This window comes from Misgurnus anguillicaudatus, chromosome 8 (assembly GCF_027580225.2).
Source record: "Misgurnus anguillicaudatus chromosome 8, ASM2758022v2, whole genome shotgun sequence".
NCBI classification, from domain to species: domain Eukaryota; kingdom Metazoa; phylum Chordata; class Actinopteri; order Cypriniformes; family Cobitidae; genus Misgurnus; species Misgurnus anguillicaudatus.
Window position 1 is genome coordinate 5,550,513 of NC_073344.2, and position 26,161 is coordinate 5,576,673.

The following is a 26,161-nucleotide window of genomic DNA, read 5'->3' on the forward strand; positions in this document are numbered from 1 at the left end:
GAGGGTAGATCTCCAGGAACAAGGTTGGTCACCCCTAATCTAGAGCATTCAGAAAATGTAGTTCACCTTGGACTCTTCAGTAACTCCTCCTATTTTTTCCTCAGATTGCAAGCTCCCCCATCCCAAGGTAATTCCTAAGTTTCCTGCACTCTAAAAATAGCTGCATTGTTTTTAACCCATACTGGGAAATATTGGACAGAACACACCGCTGGGTTAGAATTTACCCAACTGTTCGGTTATTAAAACCCATGGTTGCGTAACAACAACCCAACATTGGGTCATTTTAACCCAGCATGTGTTCTGTTTAACCCCTTAACTGTCACCCCCCTTTTGAGTGTGGGGGCGAAAAGTTGATGTGCACCTTTTTGATGTGCATTCACTGTCACTGTATTATTACTACTGCTAAAATGTTTTTAAATATGAAAAAATACATTCTTAGAGCAATCCAATGATATATAGTTTGTCAACATTTTTGTAGATTATGTATTTTTGTATATCAATTAATATGCCTTCCTATGGGGGGGAAGTCATGTAACAAAAAACTGTTACTACATTATTTCTATGATCAGATGACCTTGAAATATGAAAACTACATTCTGAAAGCTTTTCAGTGATATATATCATTTATCAAGATTTTTTAGGTTTAGAGTAGGGGTTTAGTGTTATATATAACTACACTGTAAAAAATTTCTGTAGAAATTACAGTATTACTGGGTATTACTGGCAACTGCCAGTAACTTACTGTAGATTTTACATTGATGTTATTTACTGGCAACAGTTTGTTCAAAGTTAAATGAACATGAAACATTTTCAGTTTTTATCTTCTACAGTAAGTTACTGGCAACCAGCTGCATAATTACAGCAAATTTTTTACAGTGTATGTAAAAACAAATTGGGTCCACCTGTGGCCCCATGACACTTTAGAAACTGACTTTCAATACGTCATAATTTCCCCAAAATGGGTATGAAATATGAAAATAATACTCTCATAGCTTTCCAATGATATATAGCTTGCCAAGATTTTTTAGGTTGAAATAGGGCATTAGTGTTACAAATATATAATAACAACATGGGCCCACCTGTGGACCCGTGGCATTTTAGAAAATGGCTCTCACTATGTCATTCCTTTTACAAAATGCTGATCATAAATGAAAACTACTCTCTTACAGCTTTTAAATGATAAACGTAGGCGTCCCACTGGCGGGACAGTGATATTTAGCAGGATATAAAGACGTGTTATCTGGTGAGCCCGAGCTTCGTTTACAGTCTGAGGGAGACGCACGCTGTATTCAAGCTATTCTACATTGTTTGTATTTTGGTATTGCTATATTTTTTTTAAATGGTGCATATGTGTGCATGTCCTGGATGTCCTAATCCCTCAGACTGTAAACGAAGCTCGGGCGCACAAGATAACACGTCAGCAGCGTCATAGGTCAGCAGCATCACTGCAGTGTTGTGAACGCGAATTCACAACAGACCCGGAAGAGAAGACAATGCTGAATAAAGCCGTAATTTTTGGACCAAAATGTATTTTCAATGCTTCAACAAATTCTAACTGACCCACTGATGTCACATGGACTACTTTGATGATGTTTTTATTACTTTTCTGGACATGGACAGTATACCGTACATAGATTTTCCATGGAGGGTCAGAAAGCTCTCTGACTAATCTAAAACATCTTAAACTGTGTTTCCAAAGATGAACAGAGGTCTTACGAATTTGGAACGACATGAGGGTGAGTCATTAATGACATTATTTTCATTTTTGAATGATCTAACTCTTTAAACTACAGATTTGCTTTCTTGGTTTCTAGCAAACTACAGTACCACACTTACACCACTGGTTTGTCACAGCACCACAGTTACTGGCCAGGTCCTCCCCTTTATAATATAAATACTATAATATGTATAAATTGAATCTAAGCTATCCTGATTTGGATTTGAGTTATTGGATTATCTGTTTGAAAGTATTTTACTATTTATCACTATATGATCCCATTAAAAGACCTACTGTATCACAAAATAGACTTAAATTGATCTATAACAGTCATGTTCTGAATAAGCAATGAAACTTTCAGAGCCTGAAATAGAGCTGGAGAACATGCTGGCTCTTATTAAGCTTTGACAGCTTGTTTGGTAGACAACAGCATCTCTATTCCCTGTGAGATGAGCTGCAGAGGGAGCAACAGCTTGATAGGTCTTCACAAGTTTATTAATGCCTGAGTATGTAGCCTAATCAGCTTCCTATTGCCCACAACTCCAAGTACAAGCTTACACGTTGCTCTACAAAAGATCAGTCTCCAATTTCAGGTGATCAGCCACACATAATAGGAATAGAGAGCATGTCAGTTGCTTTTAATCCTCCAACCCCTCTGTGACACAGCGAGAGTGATGAGAAGGTAGAAGCGGATCAAGTGGGGGAGAATTTTGCACTGACACTTGTTTTCATGGCTTGCTCTCTGCTCATCCATAATTCATGATCATAAAGCGATTTCTTGCTGCCTTCTCCCTAATGCTCCCCTCCACTTCAGACCAATGAACGACAGATAGATGGACAGAATCAGACAAGAGAAAGTGACAAAGATAGACAGAGAGTGTAAAAAAAATGCTGGTGTTGTGCATAGCTTTGAAAAACGAATTTTTGTTTTATTCCATAAAGTGCAAAAAAACATTTACTAGAATTGTCTCTCTAGCTATCACTCTTAGGGGAAACATAAAGCATAAAGAACAAATAAAAGCTTTTCTGGTGCATTATATGTCTGGCGGGAGATACTGTTAGTTCCCACTTTCCCCTCCTCCTTTTTTTCTGATCCCAAGTGATGACATTCTGATGGAAGCAGATGTCACACAGGGACTGCAGATCTAATTTGACTCATCTTTGTGAGAACAAGCAACAATCAGGCACCCTGTCTTGCGTTTCCTATTCCTGGTGCCTCATGGGACACATCTCCAGACGGGCTTGACGCTGCAACAGTCCGAAATGTTTATATCAACCTAACAACTGGAGCTCGAGATAGTTGTGATCCAGAGAATTTCAACATTACACATGGACATGCATGTTGTTCCTGTAGCTCTGACCTTGTTTGAGGGTGAGAGGTGCACAAACACGCAGGAGACAGTGAGTGAGTGGAGTCCGGTTGATCCAAACAACTGTAAACCTCCATAACCACAACGAAAGGCCCGCCTCTCCCCTCATTCGATTGGACAATGGAAAGACGCGAATGACGTCGGGTGCTTTTCCGCTCCTTCAAAAGTGCGTGCTGCGGCTGGCAGCAAAAAACGCAAGGCATTCGGCGCGCATAAACAGCGCGCATACGCTCCCTGCCCATAGAATATAATAAAAAAAGCACCTGCAACTGCCATAAGTGCGTTTGGTGTGATCAGCCCCTAACCCTGCTTCGTTTCACAGTGTATGCGGTTGGCACCGCAATGCGGGGTTAACCCAACAAAAGCGGTGCAAACCCTGCTTCAGAGCAGGGTTTCATAACCCTGGGTTAATATCAAGGATAACCCCGCTTCTAAATTACAAGTGTAAAACAATCCTTTACCCGGTTAAAGCGTGGTTTAGAACGAAGATAACCCAGGTTTAAGCTCAGTGTGAAAAGCCCTCATGCATTTGGCAACACAATGGGGGGTTAACCGCACAAAAGCAGGGCTAACCCTGCTTCCGAGCAGGGCTTCATAAACCTGGATTAATTTCAGTAATAACCCCGCTTCTAAATTACAAGTGTGAAATGATCCTTAACCTAGGGTTAAAAGCAGGGTTTAGAACGAAGATAACCCAGGGTTTCCCGCAGCACACTTCAGTTCAGGCGGCCCGCCAAAGCTTGAAAACCCTACCGCCTTAAGTAGGTCGTCCAAAAAATAGATATATATTTCGCTGCACAAAAGGCCATCAAGTGCATCTCGGAGAATAGCGCTTACGCGCTTCACACCGCGAGCGGGGACGCGCGCCACACGGCCGAAATGAGATAAAGACGTGGTCCTTCATGTCTGGAGGATAGGCAGTTGATAAAACACGTGTCTGTGAGAACTGTAAGTGGACTTATGTTTTGGGGTTATTTAAGCCTGTTTTTGTATTCGTCTATAGTTCTTGCCAATTGAAAGTAAGTTAGCTGGTGATTTTGTTGTTTGAGCAACCTGCTAGCTACGTTTCACGTGCCTGTTGATTAGATATAAATGTTGAGCGCTCTTGTTCACTTTAATTATGTGCATTATTTACATGCTACAGTAGTTACACTCCTTTAAGATAATGTAATTAATAGTGGGAAATCAGTTTTTACAATTTTTGCGCCATCTATCATCGTTCGCCAGTTGTTCTACAACATCTGCTTTAGTTTGTGTTTATTAATTAACCATTTAGTTTCACTTCATCACGCAGTTATTCCCATTAGAGGTATCTGTTAAAAACATTTATTCATTAATAATCTAGTATGTGTTCATTTTCTGTCATAGTTTCTTCAAAATTAAGTTTTATTTGAGTGTTTTAAATAAAAATATGTTAATTTTTATCAGGACGCATACGCCCCGCCCCTTTGATTGCCACCCCCTCTGCCCCGCCCACTCCCCCAACCCTACCACCTTAACTAACAAATTTTCTGCGGGAAACCCTGTAACCCATGGGTTAAGCAAGTGTGAAAAGCCCTATCAGCTGCTCTTTAATGAGGTGAGAAGACTTGCATCACAAATGTGTTGTTGTTTACACCTAGTGCTTTGAATATGTTGTCAATCCAGACTAACTTAATCATGCTAATGGTCAAATGTACAATTGAAGTATATGCAAGAGAACAAGACTGTAATCAATTGGACCCTACTTTTCTGAGTCTATGCTTTAAGTTATGGATTTGCTTTTAGGGGGAATACATTAAAGTCTGATAAGCTCATCTCTCTTGAAACATTCAGCCCCGCCGCTTCCATAACGCGCATCACGCGCTGTGCGTAGGGCACCACGTGCTGAGGGGGCACCAAAAATAATAGCCTAATGAAAAAAAATTATAATGCTGATATTATTTCATTAGCCTATGGAAATATTATTAGGCACTTTTTATCCATGTATATGTTTCAAAAAAGGTGGGACGAGATAATTTAATTGCTCTAGTATAGAAAGTATGCCCCCCAGCCTTTGATGGTCCGTGCCGGTTGATCGCGCGGGCGCCTGACGAAGTTTGACAGAGGCCGTTTCTCAATCCGAAGGCTGCAGCCTCCAGAGGTCGCATTTCTAGGCTGCCTACATCATCAAAGCGTTCTTATTTCGTAATATTAACGATTATACAGTTGACTATTATTCTTAGTTAATCGTAAATTGTTGTAATATGCTTATGACTTGCTGTAATGTTCAGTTAACTGAAATAAACCAGGCTTGATGACGTATGCAGCCTGCAAATGCGACCTCGCGCAGGCTGCAGCCTTCGGATTGAGAAACGGCCAGTCAGAAAAGACAGCCGAAGTCAGGATCAGAAAAAAAGAAGAAACTGCGGGATGATGCCCGTGCATCACTTGCTGGCCAGGTAAGTCCATCATGTTTAATTATTCCTAAATATGGGAAATGTGCATGGGCTGCACCTGCTGCTAATCTGCGCCTCGAACTTGCTGTGCTGACATAATGTTAGCAAACTATGTTGTTATAATTTATAACTTCAGTGCAAGCTAAATTGAGATTTTACTGTAAAACATTACCTATGCATATGCATTTTACAAACTTTCTTTACTTCGTTTCTTTAGATATTGAGCAGTTTATTTTGTGGTTTATTTTGACGTGACAATGGTTAATACTTTCTAAGTAAAAGTTAACATTAGCAGTCAGTGCTCATGGTAGGCTAACAATTTCCTGACTGTTAAATATATATAAATATAAAACGTCATTATATATGATATGAAGCAAACATTACTGTCGCACTTAGTTCTCTGAATCTTTGTTTTATTTAAGAATATTGATCATTCTTGTTTATTGATGTTTATTTAATGTAATTTATTTAAAGTGACATTGTACTTGTAAAAAACATGTCTGGATTATTTTGATAATTTAAGTTTGGTCATTTTTTTCTATTTTGCTATTCTATAAAAGTTTGCACTTTCAAATGAGTAGTGTGTGTTGGCTAAAGCTGTGAAGATTTTACTTTCTGCTATTAAGTTATATGTTTGGTAATAAAAAATTAAACTGGCAAAAACAAACGTTTTTTTCTCAGGGTCAGGGTGGGGGGCATTATAAAGGAATTATGCTTAGGGCACCAAAATGGCTAGCAGCGGCACTGGAAACATTAATATAGGTTTTATTTTAAATAGCCTATATAACTAACCCTCTCGCATACACTCTGCCTTCTTGCTGTCCTCATATATATATATATATATATATATATATATATATATATATATATATATATATATATATATATATATATATATATATATTTGTCCTATGGTATAACCTCATTTAGCATGTGACACAGTTCCTCACAGCTGCACTGGAAGCTAAGAGCGCGAGCCTGACACTCGTAGTAAATAGAAGACCTGTTTTTATTCCCACAAGGGACAAAATGGAGAAGAATGGTCGTCTGCCCGTACAAAAACCCTAGACGACACTGAAATATGGCTGCAATTAGGTCCACCTTTGTTGTTTAGGACAGAAAGGGTGTGTTTGAACCTAAAACAAATTAAATAGTAGGCGAGCAACACAAAAAAAACGAATAGTAGTTCGATAATACAACAGACTAATTACAGCAATGTAAAACATGTGCAAATACGAGTGGACACTCAGGAGGCCAAAAATAATGACAACATGAAATTTAGCGGGGGAGTTTTCTGGTGCACTAAAAGGTTAGAGGCACTTTTTCTTTAAAAGCCTCTAAGATCTTGTTCCACCAAATTGAATACGTAGGACAACTACCTTATAGCAGTAGTGTAAAATATGTCAAAGTACAAAAATATAAGTAGGAAGTCAGGAGGCAGAAAATGATAACCATTATGATTATTATGAGGAATATCCAGATGCACTAAAAAGACCAGCGGCACTCGTATGACCAAACTGCTATCTAGATAGCATCACATTGCCCATGGCACACTGTAATATTATGTGGTTTGTTTCAAAATAGCTGAAGTCTTAGGCTAAATGTGCTCTGTATGCTTGATACAACAGATTCACCACGTCAATGGAATGACCTGAATGTAATGAATAACAACAAAACAGCCTAAACTTTACAAATTCCTATTATCGATTATGAAATTTAACTAGGATGAAAACAAAGCGAGAAATATTCACTATAGTATAGTCCCACATCACACTGTGGTAGTGCTTGAGCTGATGAAACTATACAATACCCCTGCATTGAGTAAGCTGTGCCTTATTGTACTGTGTTGTATGGATTATTTTTCCTTTTGTTCTTCATATGTGAAAATTTGTCTGGACTCGTGGTCTAAAGGTTCCCCGTGGAGTCTTTTCTATTGAATGGCCTCATAGTTTTGTGGTTTTGACTGTTGACTGTTTTAGTCCTTAAAGGGGCCATGGCATGAAAATCTGACTTTTTCCATTTTTAAGTGCTACGATTGGGTCCCCAGTGCTTCTATCAACCTAGAAAATGTGAAAAAGATCAATCCTGTAACTTAGTTTTGGTAAACCATTCTCTACAAGCACATGAGAAAATAGGTCGTTGAAATTTGGCTCTCCTTATGATGTCACAAGGAGCTCTTATTATAATAATACCACCCCTTAATCTGCACTATCCAATCACAGCACTGCCATTTAGTGCAGAGAAAAGCACAATTGAGTTTTAATTTAAACAAACCCCCATCATTGTGATCAGTGTTTGAATTTCATCAGCTCATTTGCATTTTAAAGGACACACCCAAAACGGCACATTTTCACACACCTACAAAGTGGCAATTTTAACATGCTATGATAAATTATTTATATGGTATTTTGAGCTAAAACTTCACATATGTGCCCAGGGAACACCAAAGATTTATTTGACATTTTAAAAAAGTATTTTGCCATGGCCCCTTTAAGTCAAACCTTTGCAAAAAAAAGCTTAGGGAAACCTTAACTCAAGGTGGTAAGACCTGGGGTCTCATTTATAAAACTTTGCGTAGGATCCTTACTAAAAGTCTACGTACACAGAAAAGCCAAAAATGGCATACGCCAAAAAATATTAAGACAAGCAATGTTCCCTTCATAAATCACAGATCACCTGCAAGTGTGCATACATGAATCATCCTCAGATCCCATCCTGCAAGCCCATTCTCCCAATTAAGTTTGTTTTTTATAGATAGCAAAATTTGCGTAGGAACTGGCGTACACGCGTTTCCAGTCCTATTTTGTGCGTACCCACGTATTATAAATGAAACCCCTGATCTCAAGAAACTGTGTATTTTACGAAGTGGCTAATATAAATTTGTATGATGTAAATCAAACAAAAATGTTTGATTATTACAAAAAAACAATAATAAAGCACCATTCCTAAATTCAATACCATTAGGGTGAAAACAAATGGTACACTAAAATCCTGGGTTATATTGTATCAAAAAGACACAAACCCTGCTGGGTTAAATAAACCCAGATAATGTTTATATTTGACCCAACAATGAGTTAAAACAACCCAACATTTTGAAACAATCCTAGGTTAAATTACAACACAACAGTTTTGGTTCATCCCTATTTACACAAAAAATATACAGCAGTTTTTAGAATGTACAAATTAGCCACCTAAAATAGTTACTAAATGCTATGAGATTTTACTGGGTGGTCACAGAAGAGTTTTGACTTCTATTATAATAAAATAATAAAATATTTAGATTGAAATAGAAATTTGGCATAAATCTATTCTCTTTTAATTCCATTCTGTTCAGCTGATTTTAACTGCAGCTTTGTGCGACGCTGTATATAAAATACCACACCGTTTTGGTGAATCATGCCTCTGAAAAATTCAGACACATCACCTCCAGAACAAGAGCTACTGTGTCCTAAGCAGCTAGACACTGTATTTTATAAAGCAAGCATTTAAATTCTAAGTTCGCAAAGCTGTTATTTTATAATACATTCTCTGAATGCATGACCACTAAACAGAATTTCTTATTTAAATCAAATAAAGGATTTAGAGTTTGTCCACAATATTTCCAAAGGTCATCCTTTCGGCATATAAACAGATTTATAATATAATTCGGCTCTCTCATTTTCTAAAAATGAAATCTGCCCAGGGAGCATCAGGGTTTAGGGAAGATAAATACGAGCAATATTTAAAATCAAATAAAAATGTAAGCTAACTTCAGAAAATAATAAGTTAAGCCTTATTCACATTCCCCAGGCACCACAAACAGTGTTACAAAATTACAGACCAGCGCAAAGCAGTTCTTATTTGCCTCTTAGATTCATTCTGCTAACAGAAGACCACATAAACAACTCACATTTATGTTCACTTCCCCCCACAATCTCTCCGCACTCTCTTACTGAACCAAGCAAACACTACAAACTAAGTCAAACTCTGGGCGTGGAGAGAGTCGTCTCAGTAAGCTGCTGAAGGCATGCAGGATTACGTTCCTTATAAAATAAACAAATGCTTGAAGGAAGTCTGCTTCTCTAGCCTGAACCGCTCATCCCTCAAACCACAACACGGATGTCCTTTATCTTTAGTTTGTTTGAGGAGTGCAAAACAACTGCCACACCATACTATAAAGGATGGCCCTCCACCACAGGTTTTGCTTGTAGTTATACCACAAGTCACTGAATTTTTTTGTATTATATTAGCATCTAAGAATATAAGGAAAAAAATATTCAAACTAATTTCATAGCGATGTGATTAGTTCATATTCACTAAAACTGTGGAAGTGATGTGTTTTGTGTCTCGCTCTATATGAACACTTTAGCATAGAAAAGGAAGTAGGCAAATAAAATGTGTGACTGTCTGGATCTGCACAAATGGCAATAGTCTCAATAAAATCTAAATGAAACCGATTATGTTTAGGTTGCCTTTTTTTTCTTATGTAGCCTATTTTCAACATTATGTATCTGCAGAATACAAGTAAAGTGTACTGTAAGCTTGCTATATGGTTTAAATGAATTGAATGATGTAAGACAATGCATGGTTTTATGATGGATAAAATGTCATAGTTACTAAAGACAGTAAAAGTACCCAAATATGCACTTGTAAGTCAAAAAGTAAGCTGCAATGAATACAGTCCAACTCTGTCAAACTTTCCACATGTCAGAGAATGAAAATAAAATGCAATCCCAGTAAAAGCACTTTTTCATCCAATAGGCACACAGATCCATAGGAACAACTAAATCTCACAATATTATGTATTTTATTCCTTTAATTTTTGTTAAACCAGTAAGATTATCGAGGTTTAGTTTCATACATCAGCTGCTCATGTATCGACGTTTCTTATTATTTATAGAGGTGTAAAATGAGGTCGTCAATCTTTGACGCAAATGAGCACAGCGCCACGGTGAGTTCGGGGATTTATGGTTTATATTTTCGATTACATTTTTTTGACAGGTAAGAGAAATGTTTTCAGTAGAGCTATAAAAATGTTATACAGCAGCATGGTTGCTACAGCAACGGCCGACCAGACGATGGATTAGCAAAATCGCATCCACAAAACGCGAGAAAAACGAACGAACAAATGACATTTGCATTATTTTAAAAAAATATGATTCTCACTCATAGAGATCAAATACAAACATCCTTAATACGAATCTTATACGCAAAACACGGTGCATTTACTAAACGCGTCAATGCTTTAAATATAAAGTGAAGCTTATGAAGAGACGAAGCGTTCGGAAACTTCAGAGTCGAAATGGGATAACAGTGTCCACGCGTCGTTAATTTTAAAATGTACACAATTATTCCAAGTAGGCTACACACACGCGTAAAGCCAATACAATGCAGCCTATATATTGCGAAAAGTCCGTAAGATGTATGAACAAGTGGCATTATTACGCGTCTTACCTGGATATAGACGGGTCTCTTTAGCCAGATCCACGGTATCAGACCCCGTGCCATGATTGAAACACCACATTTCACAACACTAACCTAACACAAATACATAATAAGCGCACAAAGTCGGGTATTTAAATGATGCGAAACGCATACGTTAAAGCATTCGATGTCCTTTACCAAGCCAATGTCTTTCTCACCATGTGGAGAGAGAACGACGAGGTTTATGTGATGTTCCTCTGTGGCGCCGCACCTCACGCGCGGTGAGTAACATCAGCGCTCGCATCCTCTGGATGAGACCATATGAGCCAAGCGCAGATATACAATGATCAAGTCGGAGGGAGTTATTATGAGTGAAGATAGAAGGAAAATATGTTGACCTGGGTTAATTTTTTTACTAATACTAATACGGATAAACGTAAATTGAAATGGTTCTTTGAGGCACCACGAAAATTAATCTCTTTTTTTTTGCATATTGATTAGCCTACCATTGGCAAAAGCATGGTTTTACTGCCGTTAAGTTTTTTTGGTTTGTCGATGGCATCGTTGTGTAGAACCTTTTGTAGCACCTTTTTAAAGGGGTCATATTATGAGATTTTTTTAAGGGTGTAAAATAAGTATTTTGTGTCCCCAGAGTGCGTATGTGAAGTTTTAGCTCAAAATACTCCATAGATAATTAATTATAGCATGTTAAAATAGCCACTTTGTAGGCTTGAGCAAAAGTGTGCCATTTTTGGGTGTTTCCTTTAAAATGCAAATGAGCGGATGAAATGCAAACACTGATCGCAATGATGGTGGTTTGTTGCAATTAAAATTCAATTGTGCTGTCAATAGAGGGTATGAACATGACGTCATTGTCGGCGAGAGGGACTGCGGTTGCACCCACTGAGTGGCAAAAGACAGAGCGGCAGCATTTGAGTACAGTGTGACGTCGGTGAAAACGCGTCTAAATGGGAAAAAGCTGTTGTGCGATAGACTGTACTAACAGATTAACAAGCATTCTGAGCTATCGTTTTACAGACTGACAAAAAACACTGAAAGGAGAAGTAAATTGATTGTTCATGCCAACGTCCACAGACCACAGGTGGATTGATAAGTTGCTAGGGTCAATACGCACAACCGGCGCAACGTCATAGAATGTCTCTGAACAGGTTCACGCCCACTTTTGGGGGAAATCAGACTAGACCTTCCATTGGCTTCCATTCAAAATAGCGGAACAAAGCAACCTTCGTAAACAGCCGGCAGGCGTAAATAACTTATGAAATCACTCAGATTAAACATGTTGAGTAATTATCTGTCCACCCTGCCGGCCGTGGAGCGCGAGGGATAGATTAACATATTTAGTTTGGTCAATGTGGAGGCATGTCTCTTTCATTCTCCCAGCGTCAAATTTGTGTAACAACGCTCCCTATTGGCCAGAGGTGTCTTACCCGGACATTTACTCGTACCTCATCGAGTCAACAGGGAAGCAAGTGAATGATTTTACTTCGTATTTGAAAGTTACTTCGTATTTATTTATTATGTCTTTATATTTAGAGTAATGAGTGCACTTTTCCGTCCAGCCATACAACTAACTGGCTTAGCGATATTTACAGCAATCACTGGATGGCGATGTTGCACGAATTTGACGCTGTGAGAATGAAAGGGACATGTTTTTATATTGACCAAATTAAATATGTTAATGTATCTGTCGGGCTCTATGGCAGGAAGGGTGGACAGATAATTACTCAACATGTTTAATCTGAGTGATTTCATAAGTTATTTACGCCTGTCGGCTGTGTAAAAACGTTGCTTTGTTCCGCTATTTTGAATGGAAGCCAATGGAAGGGCTGCTTTTTTATCCCCCAAAAAGGGGCGGTGACGAAATTTACAGTCAAGTTCCCGGATGTGCCGGTAGTCCGTATATCAAGCAGAGGTTTTACTTTCTACTTAAAAGTATTTTTCAAGTATTTGTATTTTATCTGCTTTTTCTTTGGAAAACACATTCCAAAGCATATTATCATAATTTTATCCTATTACATTTTATAAATACACGTGTTTGTTTTACATTAAATATTTAAGTACATTAACGTACTTTTACTCAAGTAAAAGCATAGCCTACACAATTTTAATGTAATTAGGTAATAAATACATTTTAATATGCAATATTAAAGAATACACAGTATGATTATATGCTTTAGAATGTAGTAAAGTAAAATTTTTCCCAATACAAACATCCTAATAAAGCACAGATGCTTGGAAAATGTAACTAATGTAACTAAGTATTGTCCACCTCTGCTATCAAGTCTAACTAAATTAAATTTAAGATGATAATAGTCAGTTTTACAGGCATTTTCGCAGCAGCCCCTATGAAAACCAGCCATTTTGTTGCACGTTTTGCCACTCAACCGGGCGAGCTCTCGCGTGATCACGTGAAAAAGTGACGACAATGCATGCCTCTATTATTTTTTTCTCTCTCTCTTTCTCGCTGCACTAAATGGTAGTGCCGTGGTTGGATTGTGCAGATAAGGGGGCGGTATTTTTGTAATTCGCCTTGCTACCTACCTCACAAAACAGGCGAAATCTGAACGACCTAATTTTGCACATGCTTGCACAAAATGGCTTACCCAAATCAAAGTTACTGGGTTGTTCTTTTTCATGTTTTCTAGGTTGATAGAAGCACTGGGGACCCAATTATAGCACTTAAACATGGAAAAAGTCAGATTTTCACGCTATGACGCCTTTAAGAATGTATAACGTTTCAGTAAAAAGGCATCTTATGAAACATAAAAGACAAGAGCACATTTTTCCAGCAAAAGCTGTTATAGTCAGTATTTCGATCATTTTATGTTACTACAGTAAAACGATGGCAATATTTTTTGCGTGCACAAACTATGCTTTAAAAAAGTCTTGTAATGTCACTTTCACAGTAGGATGTTGGCAGTGGTAGGGCCTCATTTATTTTCACATCTAAAACAAATAACGCGAAAAAACAAAAGAAAAATAGCATGTGGTGCATCCCTGCAGAGTTTTATTTGGGTGACAGTTCCGCTGCTATACATAATACTCTGAGAGGTACCATATAGTTCATTCACTAGGCCTGTGAGAGCCTATTAGCTTTGCAAAGGATGAAAAAACAACCCCCATGACACTCAGCCCCAATTTTAACAGGTTACAAAAAGCCAGATATGTACACTGTTTTTTGTATGCTTTTAACAATGTAAATTATTCCTATGTTTACATAAACTTGTACACACACGGTTATTATGATACAAATGAAGCATACACATTACCCACACAAGCGCACAATCTTACACTCCAGATAGGGTGTGAAGTCAATCTTTTGAGTGAACTTTAATTTATATTTTACAACAAAAATAAATGAGCACTTTTTTACATTATCTCACAGGTTGCCTTTAACAACAACAACAATAAGAATAAGCCTGTCATTTTATTCAGTCATATTACTTTTATTGTCGGATCAAGCTCAGGTGAGGCTGTCACCTGGGACACGATGCAGTTCTCGAGGTTCCCATAAAAGGCTAAAAAGCCAATTGACAAAACCTCTATCCATTCATATCCGATGACAAATGTCTCATTCCACTTCTGCCACATGGGCTACCTCCACTTCCATGGTCTGGATGACTTCAGGGGCTTCTTCTATTTTGACCGAAGCTTGCTGGGCTAAAACGTAATTCACCACTTGCATAATGCTCTGATCTGACAACGTGGTTACACTGCCCTCGCTTACAGCCTGTACAGCCTCCACAGTTTCTTCTGTGATGAGCACAGTCTCTATTTCCTCTTCGTTGGGAGGCTGTGGTGGTTGGAGTTCAGGAGGCAGCTCAGAACCGAGGATGCTGACAGCGTGTTCCACCTGCGTGCCTTGGTTATGGAACTGCAGTGTGTCCTTCTCCAGCATGATTTTGCCCGGTAACTGGTCTCCATGAAACTTGGTTATGTGTTTTCGCAATGTCCTGGCATCTATGTGGGCCTCCTGGCACAATGGGCACACGTAAGGGCGTTCGCCCGTGTGAGTGCGAACATGCCGTTTCAGTGAACGGGCATCTGCCCATGCCACGCCACAGGTCAGACACTCAAAGGGTTTAACTCCTGAAGAGAAGAACAGAGCAATACGATACTTAAATATGGTCTCACGTAATGCAGCACAAAGGCACTTCATGAACACCATTATTATATTTTAAAACAAGCGTTTAAGTGGATGGTATCCGCTCACCCTGGTGATTGTTCATATGTCGACGGTATTCTCGGAGTTGTGTGAACTTCCTCCCACAGTGTTCGCACTCTCTCTCCAAGTTCTGCTTAACTCTGCCCTTCTTTCCATGAGTGGCCTTCTTCACGTGCCGTCTGAACAGAGACTTCTCAAAGAACTCCTTCCCACACACATTACACCTGCCAAAAAGAAAAAAACATGTGCCATGGAGATCACTTTCCTCTTCGAACAAGTGATTTATTAATTCCAATATGAACATGTTATGTAACTGGTTGTTTTCTAAAACTAGGCACGTTTCAAGCCTTTTAGAGGGATGAGCTTGTTTCAACAGTTAAGTTGGAGTGGAATCTGTGTCAAGGCAGACTATAAAAACACTGTGTACTACAGTACTTAAACTGTCTATCAAAGTCAAAAACTGTTTATTATTTTGCATATTGTCTCTTAGGGCTGCAAAACGATTCATTGTGACTAATCGTTTGCAGAATTAAACTTTTTGTTTACATAATATGTGTGTGTGTGTGTGTGTACTGTGAACTGTGAATAATAATTATGTATATCTAAATACACACACAGGCATGTATAATTTTATGGAAAAAAATCTATTTAGATAAGTCATCGTAGGTGCATGTCCACTGTGAGAGGCATAATCTAAAAATAAAATCCAGAAATCACAATGTATGACTTTTTAACTTTTTAATTGTATGATACAGCTGCAAAAAAATTTGAACACCTGTCTATCAGCTAGAATTCTGACCCTCATAGACCTGTTAGGGGCTGTCCACACGGAGACGCGTATCACTGCATACGTATAAATTTGTTATCGTATTGGCGTTTCATCCACACGGATCCGGCGTTTTGGGAGACTGAATTCTGTATTTTTTGAAAGCGGGTCCTAAAGTGGATAAATCTGAAACCGACACCCTTGCGGTTTCATCAGCACAGCCAATCCGTATATTTTGTGAAGCGAAAACGTCATCCCATCACGTGTCGGAAGCAGCAACAACAATAACGGCGGACTACGTGATTGTGTTCGTGCTACAGAAGCTACTAAAGCCTACTAGCTTTATTACAGCAAAATCTATTGCTTCTATGCAATTGTGGTGAGCAACAAGCGATAATGGACACCACCATACATTGGTTATGCGCATGCTCAAAGTCTTCTTCTCCGTGTATAGTGTATATCTGTGGCAGAATTACAGCGCCCCATACTGGTCCGGCATATATACTACACCGCTTTCAGTCGGTTTCAGTGGTTTCGTGTTTATGGATTATTTTTTTAGAGCAAGGAAAAAAATTATCGGATAGGGAATGCACCGGCTTCGTGTGGACATAGCCTTAGTCTGCCTTTAAAATGTCCACCTCCACTGCATTTATTATCCTAAAATTACATGCACCTGTTTGAGGTCGTTAACTGCATAAAGACACCTGTCCACCCCATACAATCAGTAAGAATCCAACTACAAACATGGCAAAGACCAAAGAGCTGTCCAAAGACACTAGAGACACAATTGTACACCTCCACAAGGCTGGAAAGGGCTACGGGGAAATTGCCAAGCAGCTTGGTGAAAAAAGGTCCACTGTTGGAGCAATCATTAGAAAATGGAAGAAGCTATCTCAGACTGGGGCTCCATGCAAGATGTCACCTCGTGGGGTCTCAATGATCCTAAGAAAGGTGAGAAATCAGCCCAGAACTACATGGGAGGAGCTGGTCAATGACCTGAAAAGAGCTGGGACCACCGTTTCCAATGATACTGTTGGTAATACACCAAGACGTCATGGTTTGAAATCATGCAAGGCACAGAAGGTTCCTCTGCTCAAACCAGCACATGTCCAGGCCCGTCTTAAGTTTGCCATGACCATTTGGATGTTCCAGAGGGGTCATGGGGGAAAGTCATGTGGTCAGATGAGACCAAAACAGAACTTTTTGGTCATAATTCCACTAAACATGTTTGGAGGAAGAAGAATAATGAGTACCATCCCAAGAACCCGATCCCTACTGTGAAGCATGGGGGTGGTAGCATCATGCTTTGGGGGTGTTTTTCTGCACATGGGACATGGCAACTGCACTGTATTAAGGAGAGGATGACCGGGACCATTTATTGCGAAATTTTGTGGAACAACCTCCTTCCCTAAGATAGAGCATTGAAGATGGGTTGAGGCTGGGTCTTCTAACATGACAATGACTCGAAGCACACGGCCAGTATAACCAAGGAGTGGCTCTGTAAGAAAAATATTAAGGTTCTGGCGTGGCCTAGCCAGTCTCAAGACCTAAACCCAATAGAGAATTTTTGGAGGGAGCTCAAACTCCGTGTTTCTCAGCGACAGGCCAGAAACCTGACTGATCTAGAGAAGATCTGTGTGGAGGAGTGGGCCAAAATCCCTCCTGCAGTGTGTGCAAACCTGGTGAAAACTACAGGAAACGTTTGACCTCTGTAATTGCAAACAAAGGCTACTGTATCAAATATTAACATTAACTTTCTCAGGTGTTTAAATGCTTATTTGCAGATGTATCATACAAATAAATAGTTAAAAAAAATCATACATTGTGATTTCTGGATTTTTTTTATTATGTCTCTCACAGTGGAGATGCACCTACGATGACAATTTCAGACTCCTCCATGATTTCTAAGTGGGAGAACTTGCAAAATAGCAGGGGGTTCAAATACTTATTTGCCTAATGTTCTTGTAACTTGTAAATAATTTTAAATTATTGGTTTTTACATTTAAAATTATACTAGATGTAGCAAAAAGCAATATACACATTTTACATCCCTAAAAAATAGCAACAATAATCCTGCCTTTTTTATGTGCTTCCAAAAGACTACCACAATGAGTGTGTGAAAAAGAAATGTTGGCGAACGATAGTGGAGGCCCTTTGGACACCTAGTGCGTACTGTAATTATCATTAGGCTGACATGTTGTATATTAAAGGAAAACGCCACCATTTTTCAATATTTTACTATGTTCTTACCTCAACTTAAGACAAATTAATACATACCTATTGTATGGTGGAAGAGTAACATCTTCACTCCTGTGAACCCCCCTCTGGCTCAAACTCAGTGAGAGGGGTAGTGAAGATGTTACTGCGCCAGAGGTCAAAGTGCTGCAAACTAGGGCTGCACGATAAATCGCATTCGATACCACGCGCATCACGTCAGTAATGCCGGTTCCTTGATTAGTATTAAATCGCCAACAGCTGCTATCAGATGACGCGACATTAACTGCACAGAGCCGTAGTTCACTGACAAGCTGGGCCATATCGCATACATATCGCAGGGATACGTCCGCGATAATTAATGCGAAATTGCCCCGATTGTCAGTGAACTACGACTCTGTGCAGCCAAAGCCGCTCCATCGGAAAACAGCTGATGGCGACCCAATACCAATCAAGGAACCGGCATCACTGACGCGACGCGCGTGGCAAACACATGCGATTTATCATGCAGCCCTACTGCAAACGTAGTGCTCTTCCGCAATACAAAATCATTTTTGTCCACTTAAAAAATTGCCACGTTTTATTTTGTGCCACCATACTTACTCTTGTAACTACTCATGTATTTAAATAGGAAAATCATGGAAGTGTTTGGTGGCTTCTAAATTCATCCCCGTTTGGATTCTAATGAATGAATGGGGCTAGGCTAAATGCCTAAATGCTAACACATTCACGACACGCTGTGCAAAGATGTGCACGCATTAAAAAAAGATAGGCATGTATTAATTCGTCTAAGTTGAGGTAAGAACAAAGTTAAATATTAAAAACCGGTGATGTTATTCTTTAAGATGCTTTGTAGTGTCAAGAGCTGCACAGCTCTTCCTTACCTGAAGGGCTCTGCAACAGTGTGCGATTTGACATGGGAGTACCAGTCTTTCTTCCAGCTGTAGCATTTTCCACAGACCTGGCACTGGAAGGGCTTCAGGCCTAAGTGCTTATTCATGTGTTGCTGCAGGTCTTTTGCTTCAAAGAAGCTCTTGTCACAGCTGTGATAATGGAATGAAAGTGTCAGGTATGTGTCAACAGAAAACACTAAAATATGTGTGTGTGTTTATTGGGCTGCAAGGAACTCACTCAGTACAGTGAAACGTTCGGACGTCAGGTTTGGGTTGATGTTTTTTAAGGTGTTTGCACAGTCCGGACGCACGGTGAAACGTTGCTCCACAGGTTGTGCACAGGTACTTTGATTCACCTGTCAGACAAATTACTGTTAATAGGCCATATGCGCTCTCGCTAAAATTATTTACACAAATATGCATAAAAGAGGAAACTGGAGCATCTATCAAATGAAATAAAACTTACAAATGAAATGTGAATATATATGTATTAAGAAATCAGTTCACATAACCTAAATACCAGTGTTTAGATAAAGACTTTACAAACATTACTTTGACAAACACTGCTGTTTGTGTGCACACCTGTGTGAATGCTCGTATGCTCCTCCAGGCTTCTCTTGGTGGCAAAAGACTTTTCGCAGACGGTGCATTGAAATCTCTTGAGCGTGTCATGAAGTGCCCGGTGCATCTTCAGGCTGTGCTTGGTGGCAAAGCTCTTCCCGCAGACCTTGCAGCTGTGCGGCCTCACACCTGTATGGCTGAGCATATGAATACGAAGGGAGTACAGCTTGGGCATCGTCTTGCCGCAAATGTCACACACAAACTCCCTCTTTGTGCGGCATGTTGCTGGATCTTCTGACCCCTGAGAATCTTCTTTGGCTGCGGCTCGTTTCACGTTGGCTCTCCGAGTCTTCTGATGCTTGTGACGGGCCAAATGTGCCCGGAGCGATACCGCATATTGGAACTCCTTATTACAGATCTGGGAGATTAAAGAAATGGTCAATGTGGCTAATAAATAACAATTTCCAACTTAACAGAAAATCTGAAGGTTAAGACAGAATTCGTATCCACTTTCTGTTGTTGTGAATGAGAGTACATACGCTGCATTTGAAGTTGTGAGACTTCTCGTGTTTCAGAGCATGCATGATGAGGGCATATCGCCTCTGGAACACCATGCCACACTCATTACATGGATGTTCTCCTTCGACAGCTCCTCCTGGGTCTTCCTGCAGTGTCACCTCCTCTAAATTCTCTGATTGGACTGAAACAGACTCCGGCTCCTCTACTGAAGTTGCCAAGATATCAGAAACAGACTCTAGGTTGGCCTCCAAAGGCTCATCTGGAATCTTCCTTATGGTCTTAACCACAAAACCTCTCCTGGCAAGTTTTTGAGGTGTCTGGGGGCACAATGAGACTCTATGATGCAAAGTGGCTTAATGTTTCTGATAAGTAACACAAGTAACCTACAGACATTAAGGAATAGTTCACCCAAAAATTAAACTTATGTAAAATGACCAATTCCCAAATCACACCCCCATCTTTATGTTGGATGTATGGTACTACATACCTTCATAGGGGGTGAAGGGCTCTGCTCTTCCTCCTCATTCTCAAGTCCCATATGAAGACGAACATAGCTTCCTTCTTTCATTGATCGTTTTCTAAGGTATCTCTTGTTAGGATCTATGCTTTCCGCCTCGCTTTTCTCTTCATCAGCAGCAGACTCATCCTCAATCCCCTCCATCTCCTCGGGTTCCTCTACTGGAGGAGGTTCCTGTTGCTTCACTTTAGGTGGTCTTCCTGGCCTTCGTTTGATTGGTGCTGGAGCTTGCTGTGGTGGTGCTGCTGGCTCGGGCTGCTGTGTTGGCTCAGCCTGCACTGCAGGTGGCGCTGCAGCTAAATGCACAACCTCACTGGAGTCAGCTTTGCTAGGATCCACGCTAACAAGAAAGGCACCTGGTTGCATGCTCTCTGCTACAGGAGTGTCACAAACCTGTGGTTCCTCTACAGACCAACAGGCCTGCACTACAGCCAGGGACTCACCCGAGCCCGCCTGCCCAGAGTGAGTGACCAAAGTCATGGTCTCACCCTCGTCTACCACGCCACTGTGAGCCACCATAGCGAGAGACTCAGCTGAGCCAGCCTGTCCACTATGAGTGACGACAGTCATTGTCTGTCCATCTACAGTTGCACCGGCAAGCAGTGCAAGAGATTCAGCAGTACCAACGTCACTTGTTATTACAGCCAGAGACTGTCCTGCCTCAGGAGGACCAGTTTGCGTAACAACAGCTTGGCCATCACTTTGCATTGTTAACACATAGGTTTCAGAATCGGTGGACGTGATTGGCTGAGGGATAACAGGGGGGCTGGCAACAACAGCGTGGATGTCTCCTCTCTGATAGACCGTCATCTTCTGCTCCTCCACTTTCTTGTGTACAGATTCACAGATCTGAAGCACTTCGGCCATCAGTAAGTGCCGTGCCAGTGTGGCCACCTCCGCCATCACGCAAAAGTTAAAGGTGAGATTGGAAGTGTAGGCAAACTCCAGCAACGGCAGAAAACTGGCTTTGCTGAAGCCTGGTGGGTAAAAACACAAACCAAACTATTAAAAATGGTGGATGTTGAGAGAAATGTTCATTGTAAACATATATTTAGCTAGTACTGAAAACTTACATCTAATTGCATTTGAGAAGCTCAGACGCAAAAACCGCTAAACGCCACCTCAGTCAAAAATGAAATAATGATATTAACCAAATGCTCTTGGCATGTATTATACGTTCATTAAATACTTTTGCTTCAAATCCACTTAATCCCAGCATCAGACCAATTAGAAATACCAGTTTGTTGGCAGAATCCATTAGGAGTCTGATAAAAATGCTAATTTACAAGCCTTTGGAGACCGTAGACATTGAGGCAGCTTACAAGGGGGTTGGCACAAAGCAATAGCATTCAAAAAATATATTATCCTATCCTACGCAAAACACCAACAATGCCTGTTATGATTTTACATTTGGACCTCATTTCTATCAACAGCAAGTGAATTCATCTTACCAGAGAGGTCAACGACAGCTTCATGAGTGGACACAGCACCCTTCTCAACGAAAAGTTGGTAAAAGTATTCACTGCAGGACGCCAGAACAGCTTTATGTGCACGATGCTCTTCACCCTCAATGAGCAGGGTGATATCACAGAACACATTATTGAGTCGCTGCTGGTTCAGTTTATCCAGCATGGTCTGACCATGCTTTGGCAAGAACTGCTTGACAATACCTTTACTGTCCACCTAGAAACCAACATGAAAAAGAAATCCGAGTTACGTAATATCTGTTAACATTATAAACTAGGAATTTATTTGTTGTCCGATACAGATTTTAACAAATAATTATTCACTGATAAGAATACTTTTTGATAATTTAAAAAATTTTGATCATGTTTTAAATCAGCAAAGTTAACAATACATGCATTAATGTACATGCAATATATATTTCACATCATCAAATTTTCTTTGAACATAGATAGGATTTTAATTAAACAGTGCCACTGCCAACATAGAAAGCTGGACAATGCAACAGACATACAATGACTCAGTGAATTTATTAGTTATATAGACTACCGGTTAAACCCTTGACTGAATGTTAACAATGATCCTAAAAATAATTTAATCGAAAGGTGTATGGTTAAATGCTTGAACTTACTTTTGTAGATAAAAATATACCTTTGCCAAACAGTTTAATTTCTTTTTTTAGATAACTGTATTCAACATTGGAGGTGATGTATTGTGCTATATATACAGTACTGTGTAATATATATACAGTATGTGTGTGTGTGTGTACCTGGTAATTATCACGTTGTGGGGACCAATTGTCCCCACAAAGATAGGAATACCAGTATTTTTGTGCCCTCGTGGGGACATTTTGATGTCCCCATGAGGAAACAAGCTTATAAATCAAACAGAATGATGTATCTTGAAAATGTGAAGTAGGAGAAGGGTTTCTGTGATGGTTGGGGTTAGGGATTGGGGTAGGTTAGGGGAATAGAATATACAGTTTGTATGGTATAAAATGCATTAAGTCTATGGAATGTCCCCACAAAACATGGAAACCAGAATGTGTGTGTGTGTCAATAGTTTAGTATTTAAATGGAAATGATTAGATGATCGTAGTAATTGAACAATGGCTAATGAATGATTGTGCCGAGATAATTAGTAATTTGTAAAAAGTGGGTGGAGGGATTGAACACACTGAGGAAGGCTTTGAGTCGAAATGCTGGTGACTGTTACCAACAATAATGAATTAAAAATAAGATGGAAAAAAAGAATGTTTTGGCGAGTGTGGATCATAACTTCTTATGGTGCGTTCACACCAGATGCTAAAGAGGCGGCTAGCATGCAAGTGATTTACATGTTAAGTCAATGCAAAGACACGAATATGCATCCTGCAGCGCGGTAAGACCTAATTGAGAGTTGACGCAGTGAGTTGAAAAATCAGAACTTTGGTGGATTTTCACGCCACGTTAACCAATCAGGAGCTTGATCTATCAGTGACGTGATTACAGGAAGCGAGCAGAGGCAGAAAAACAAAACAACAATGAAGGACAATCATCATCGCTATACGAGACATCTTCATACTTTTACAGGAATTAAAAGGATCTTGTTTGGAAGAAAGTGAGTGAGGAGGTCGAATCAGGTAAGTTTACTCATTTTGAGCTATATAAGCCCCTCACATGACACGAATTTAAGCGTCAATGTCCGAATGACTAGAATTTCATGCGCGAATGAAGTGAGTAAACTCAAAATCTTCAAACTCCTTTAATATTCTTTAAAATGTATCCTGGGGTGAAAAAAAACTAGATTTGGAAAAACTAACTCGTCCTTAATTTATATTTTCCCAAACTAGAATAATAATAAAATCATAAAAACTATGGCATAACACAAATCTAACAGTGGGAATTATGTTGTGGCTTAAAGAATCCAAAATAAATAAAGACTTTGTTATATTTTATCTATCATCTAAAGTGCAGTCACCCTTTGCCTAGAAATTGCAAAATACTTGTGTGTACTTGTGTCATTTTATCAAGAAGCTTCTTGAAGTTTGGAGTTCACTTTTAATTTGGGTTCTTATTGGCTGAGTCATTTATTTTAAAAATGAATAAAGAAATTAATCTGTTTGGCACAGGTACATTCTGTCTACAAAAGTAATTTCAAGCATTTAATAACAAATTTAGATTAAATGATTTTTAAGATTACGGTTATCATTTCAGTATTATTAAAAGTATTAGTAGTATTTTAAAACTTTTGACCGGTAGTGTAGATATCAGCAGATGTGTTTTATATCTGCTTTTTCATGCTATAGCCAAATGCCAATGGTTTCAAATGGAAGCTTCCTGACTATTCTGTGTAACATATACATTTTAAGTCTTTCAAGGGACACATTTTGATGATTAAATGGCCCAAATGACAGCATAATGCACTTACAAACACTAGTTCATGTTTATTGACAGCTACAGGTGGTTCCTCAACCAATTCATCCTGTGCGCCATCATACTCTTCCTCACGAAACCGGACAGAAGTTTTTTGTCGGACAGGTGCTTGTTTTGTGGCATCCTCAGGACTCCCTCGTCCCCTCTCTTGTTTGCTTTGGCAATGACTGCACTCCCTTATGCAATCCTTTACCTGCTTCAAAATACCTGTAATCACAAGAACATGTTTAGACCATTATAAAATGTTTAATTGCAAAATTAATACATTTCATTGACGGTAGTGCCCAAATATGATCTCCAGAGGGCATATTTGGACAATATTTGATTTTAACGCCCACCTCCAAAATATTATAGTATTGGTAGTATGGTACAACAACATAGCGACAACTTAGTTAAGGTATTCAAAATATTTGACAAAAAAGCAAACTATAGAATATTAGGAATTATAGGTTTAATTCTACAAAACAGATAGTATAGAACAAAACGTAAACAGGAAATTTTTGCAACCACGTGTTGCAATTTTTTGTCAAAACCTCCTTAAAGTCTTTTCAAAAATAAGCTTCAATTTACCTTCTAACCACAACTAAACATTTTTACAAACTTCTATTACATATGTAATAATATATTTGTATAAAGGACAAAGACGTAAATTTTCTACATTTTTAAATAGGTTGAATTCAGGCAACTCGCGACACTTTTGACATTGCGATTACTGTCAAAACAGTCCAAATCTACCAGCCAACACCTCCTGGCCAATAACAACATATTCTAAGGTACATAAAATGCCTTTAAGGTTTTAAATATAAGCATAATTCCATGTAACTTATAGCTGACGTCAATCTGTTAGGAAGAATTGGTACTGAGACAAATCCAGCCAGCTCAGCTGCTATGACAGAGGAGGCAAAAAAAATTAAGAGTTGACACCTGTCACTAACGTTACTTTTGTGACAAGTGCATCACAGGCTTTAAGCACAATACTAAAACTTCAGTAGATAAGTGTACCTCTCCACCAGTATTTCTGGGAAATGATCTCCCATGTCTGCTGCTGGTTGAGGTGTTCCCCTCCGGACGTGATGTGCGCCTCCGTGATCAGTTCCTTCCGCCGATCGGCCTGCAGCACCACTTCCAACTCCGTGAATTCATCCAGGCCTTTCTGTCGCCTCTGATAATACAAAATCTCATTGCGCACTATGTAACAGGCGGCCGCTTTGCGGATCTTTCTCTTTGTGTTGCCATGCGTGCCCGGCGCATACGGCTCACGTTCGTCGGTCAAATAGCGCTGGATAGCCAAGTAACTCTCCTCGTTCGACATATCCCCGATTAATGCCGCTCACTCAACAAAAACAAAAAACATCAGGCGGTTAGAGGTATTCTCGTGTGTAGAATTCAATCAGCTATTTTTTCAGCCTTTTTCGACTTCCATAGATGATACAGAAATGTATCGCGTGTGATGTTTCTGAAATATTTTCCAAGGGGGAACGTCAGTTCTTGACCGTGTGGGTAGACTTGCGTGAACAGACAAAATGGCTGCTGCACAACCGGATGTTGCGTTTGAAATGGCGGAAACAGGCGTTTGGTTGAGGACAGTCAGGTTAACAGCAGAGGGCACTCTTTACTCACTGGACAACTTCACTAAACGCTCCACATTCCTCAAGTAGGTATTTGTCCCATAGTAATGACAGATCCACAAAAATCTTTATAAACTTTTTCTATATCTTTT

General features: G+C 39.4%; 2 protein-coding genes across 6 annotated transcripts in view; both read right to left on the bottom strand.

Annotated features, from left to right (window-relative positions):
• dipk1ab (divergent protein kinase domain 1Ab) overlaps positions 1-11,270 on the bottom strand; it is a 47,630-nt gene extending 36,360 nt beyond the window's left edge. For 2 of the 5 annotated variants that reach the window (XM_055213857.2, XM_055213856.2), the window contains exons 1-2: positions 11,106-11,226; positions 10,938-11,021 (exon numbers count right to left, since the gene is read on the bottom strand). In XM_055213857.2, coding sequence (XP_055069832.2) covers positions 10,938-10,991 — 54 coding nt within the window. In that variant the 5' untranslated portion in view covers positions 10,992-11,021; positions 11,106-11,226. Of the gene's footprint in view, positions 1-10,937; positions 11,022-11,105 lie in introns of all 5 variants that reach the window. The other 3 variants (XM_055213855.2, XM_055213853.2, XM_055213854.2) reach the window with 3 other exon arrangements.
• A 2,638-nt stretch (positions 11,271-13,908) lies between these two features.
• Positions 13,909-25,960, bottom strand: zbtb11 (zinc finger and BTB domain containing 11). The gene is made up of 10 exons (XM_055213530.2): positions 25,444-25,960; positions 24,437-24,648; positions 22,015-22,246; positions 20,534-21,540; positions 20,067-20,363; positions 19,549-19,945; positions 19,205-19,322; positions 18,958-19,116; positions 15,142-15,317; positions 13,909-15,017 (listed from the first exon to the last, which is right to left on the bottom strand). Exons 1-10 carry the CDS (start codon positions 25,751-25,753, stop codon positions 14,500-14,502), a joined length of 3,426 nt encoding a protein of 1,141 aa, XP_055069505.2. The 5' UTR covers positions 25,754-25,960; the 3' UTR covers positions 13,909-14,499.
• Positions 25,961-26,161: the final 201 nt, after the last annotated feature.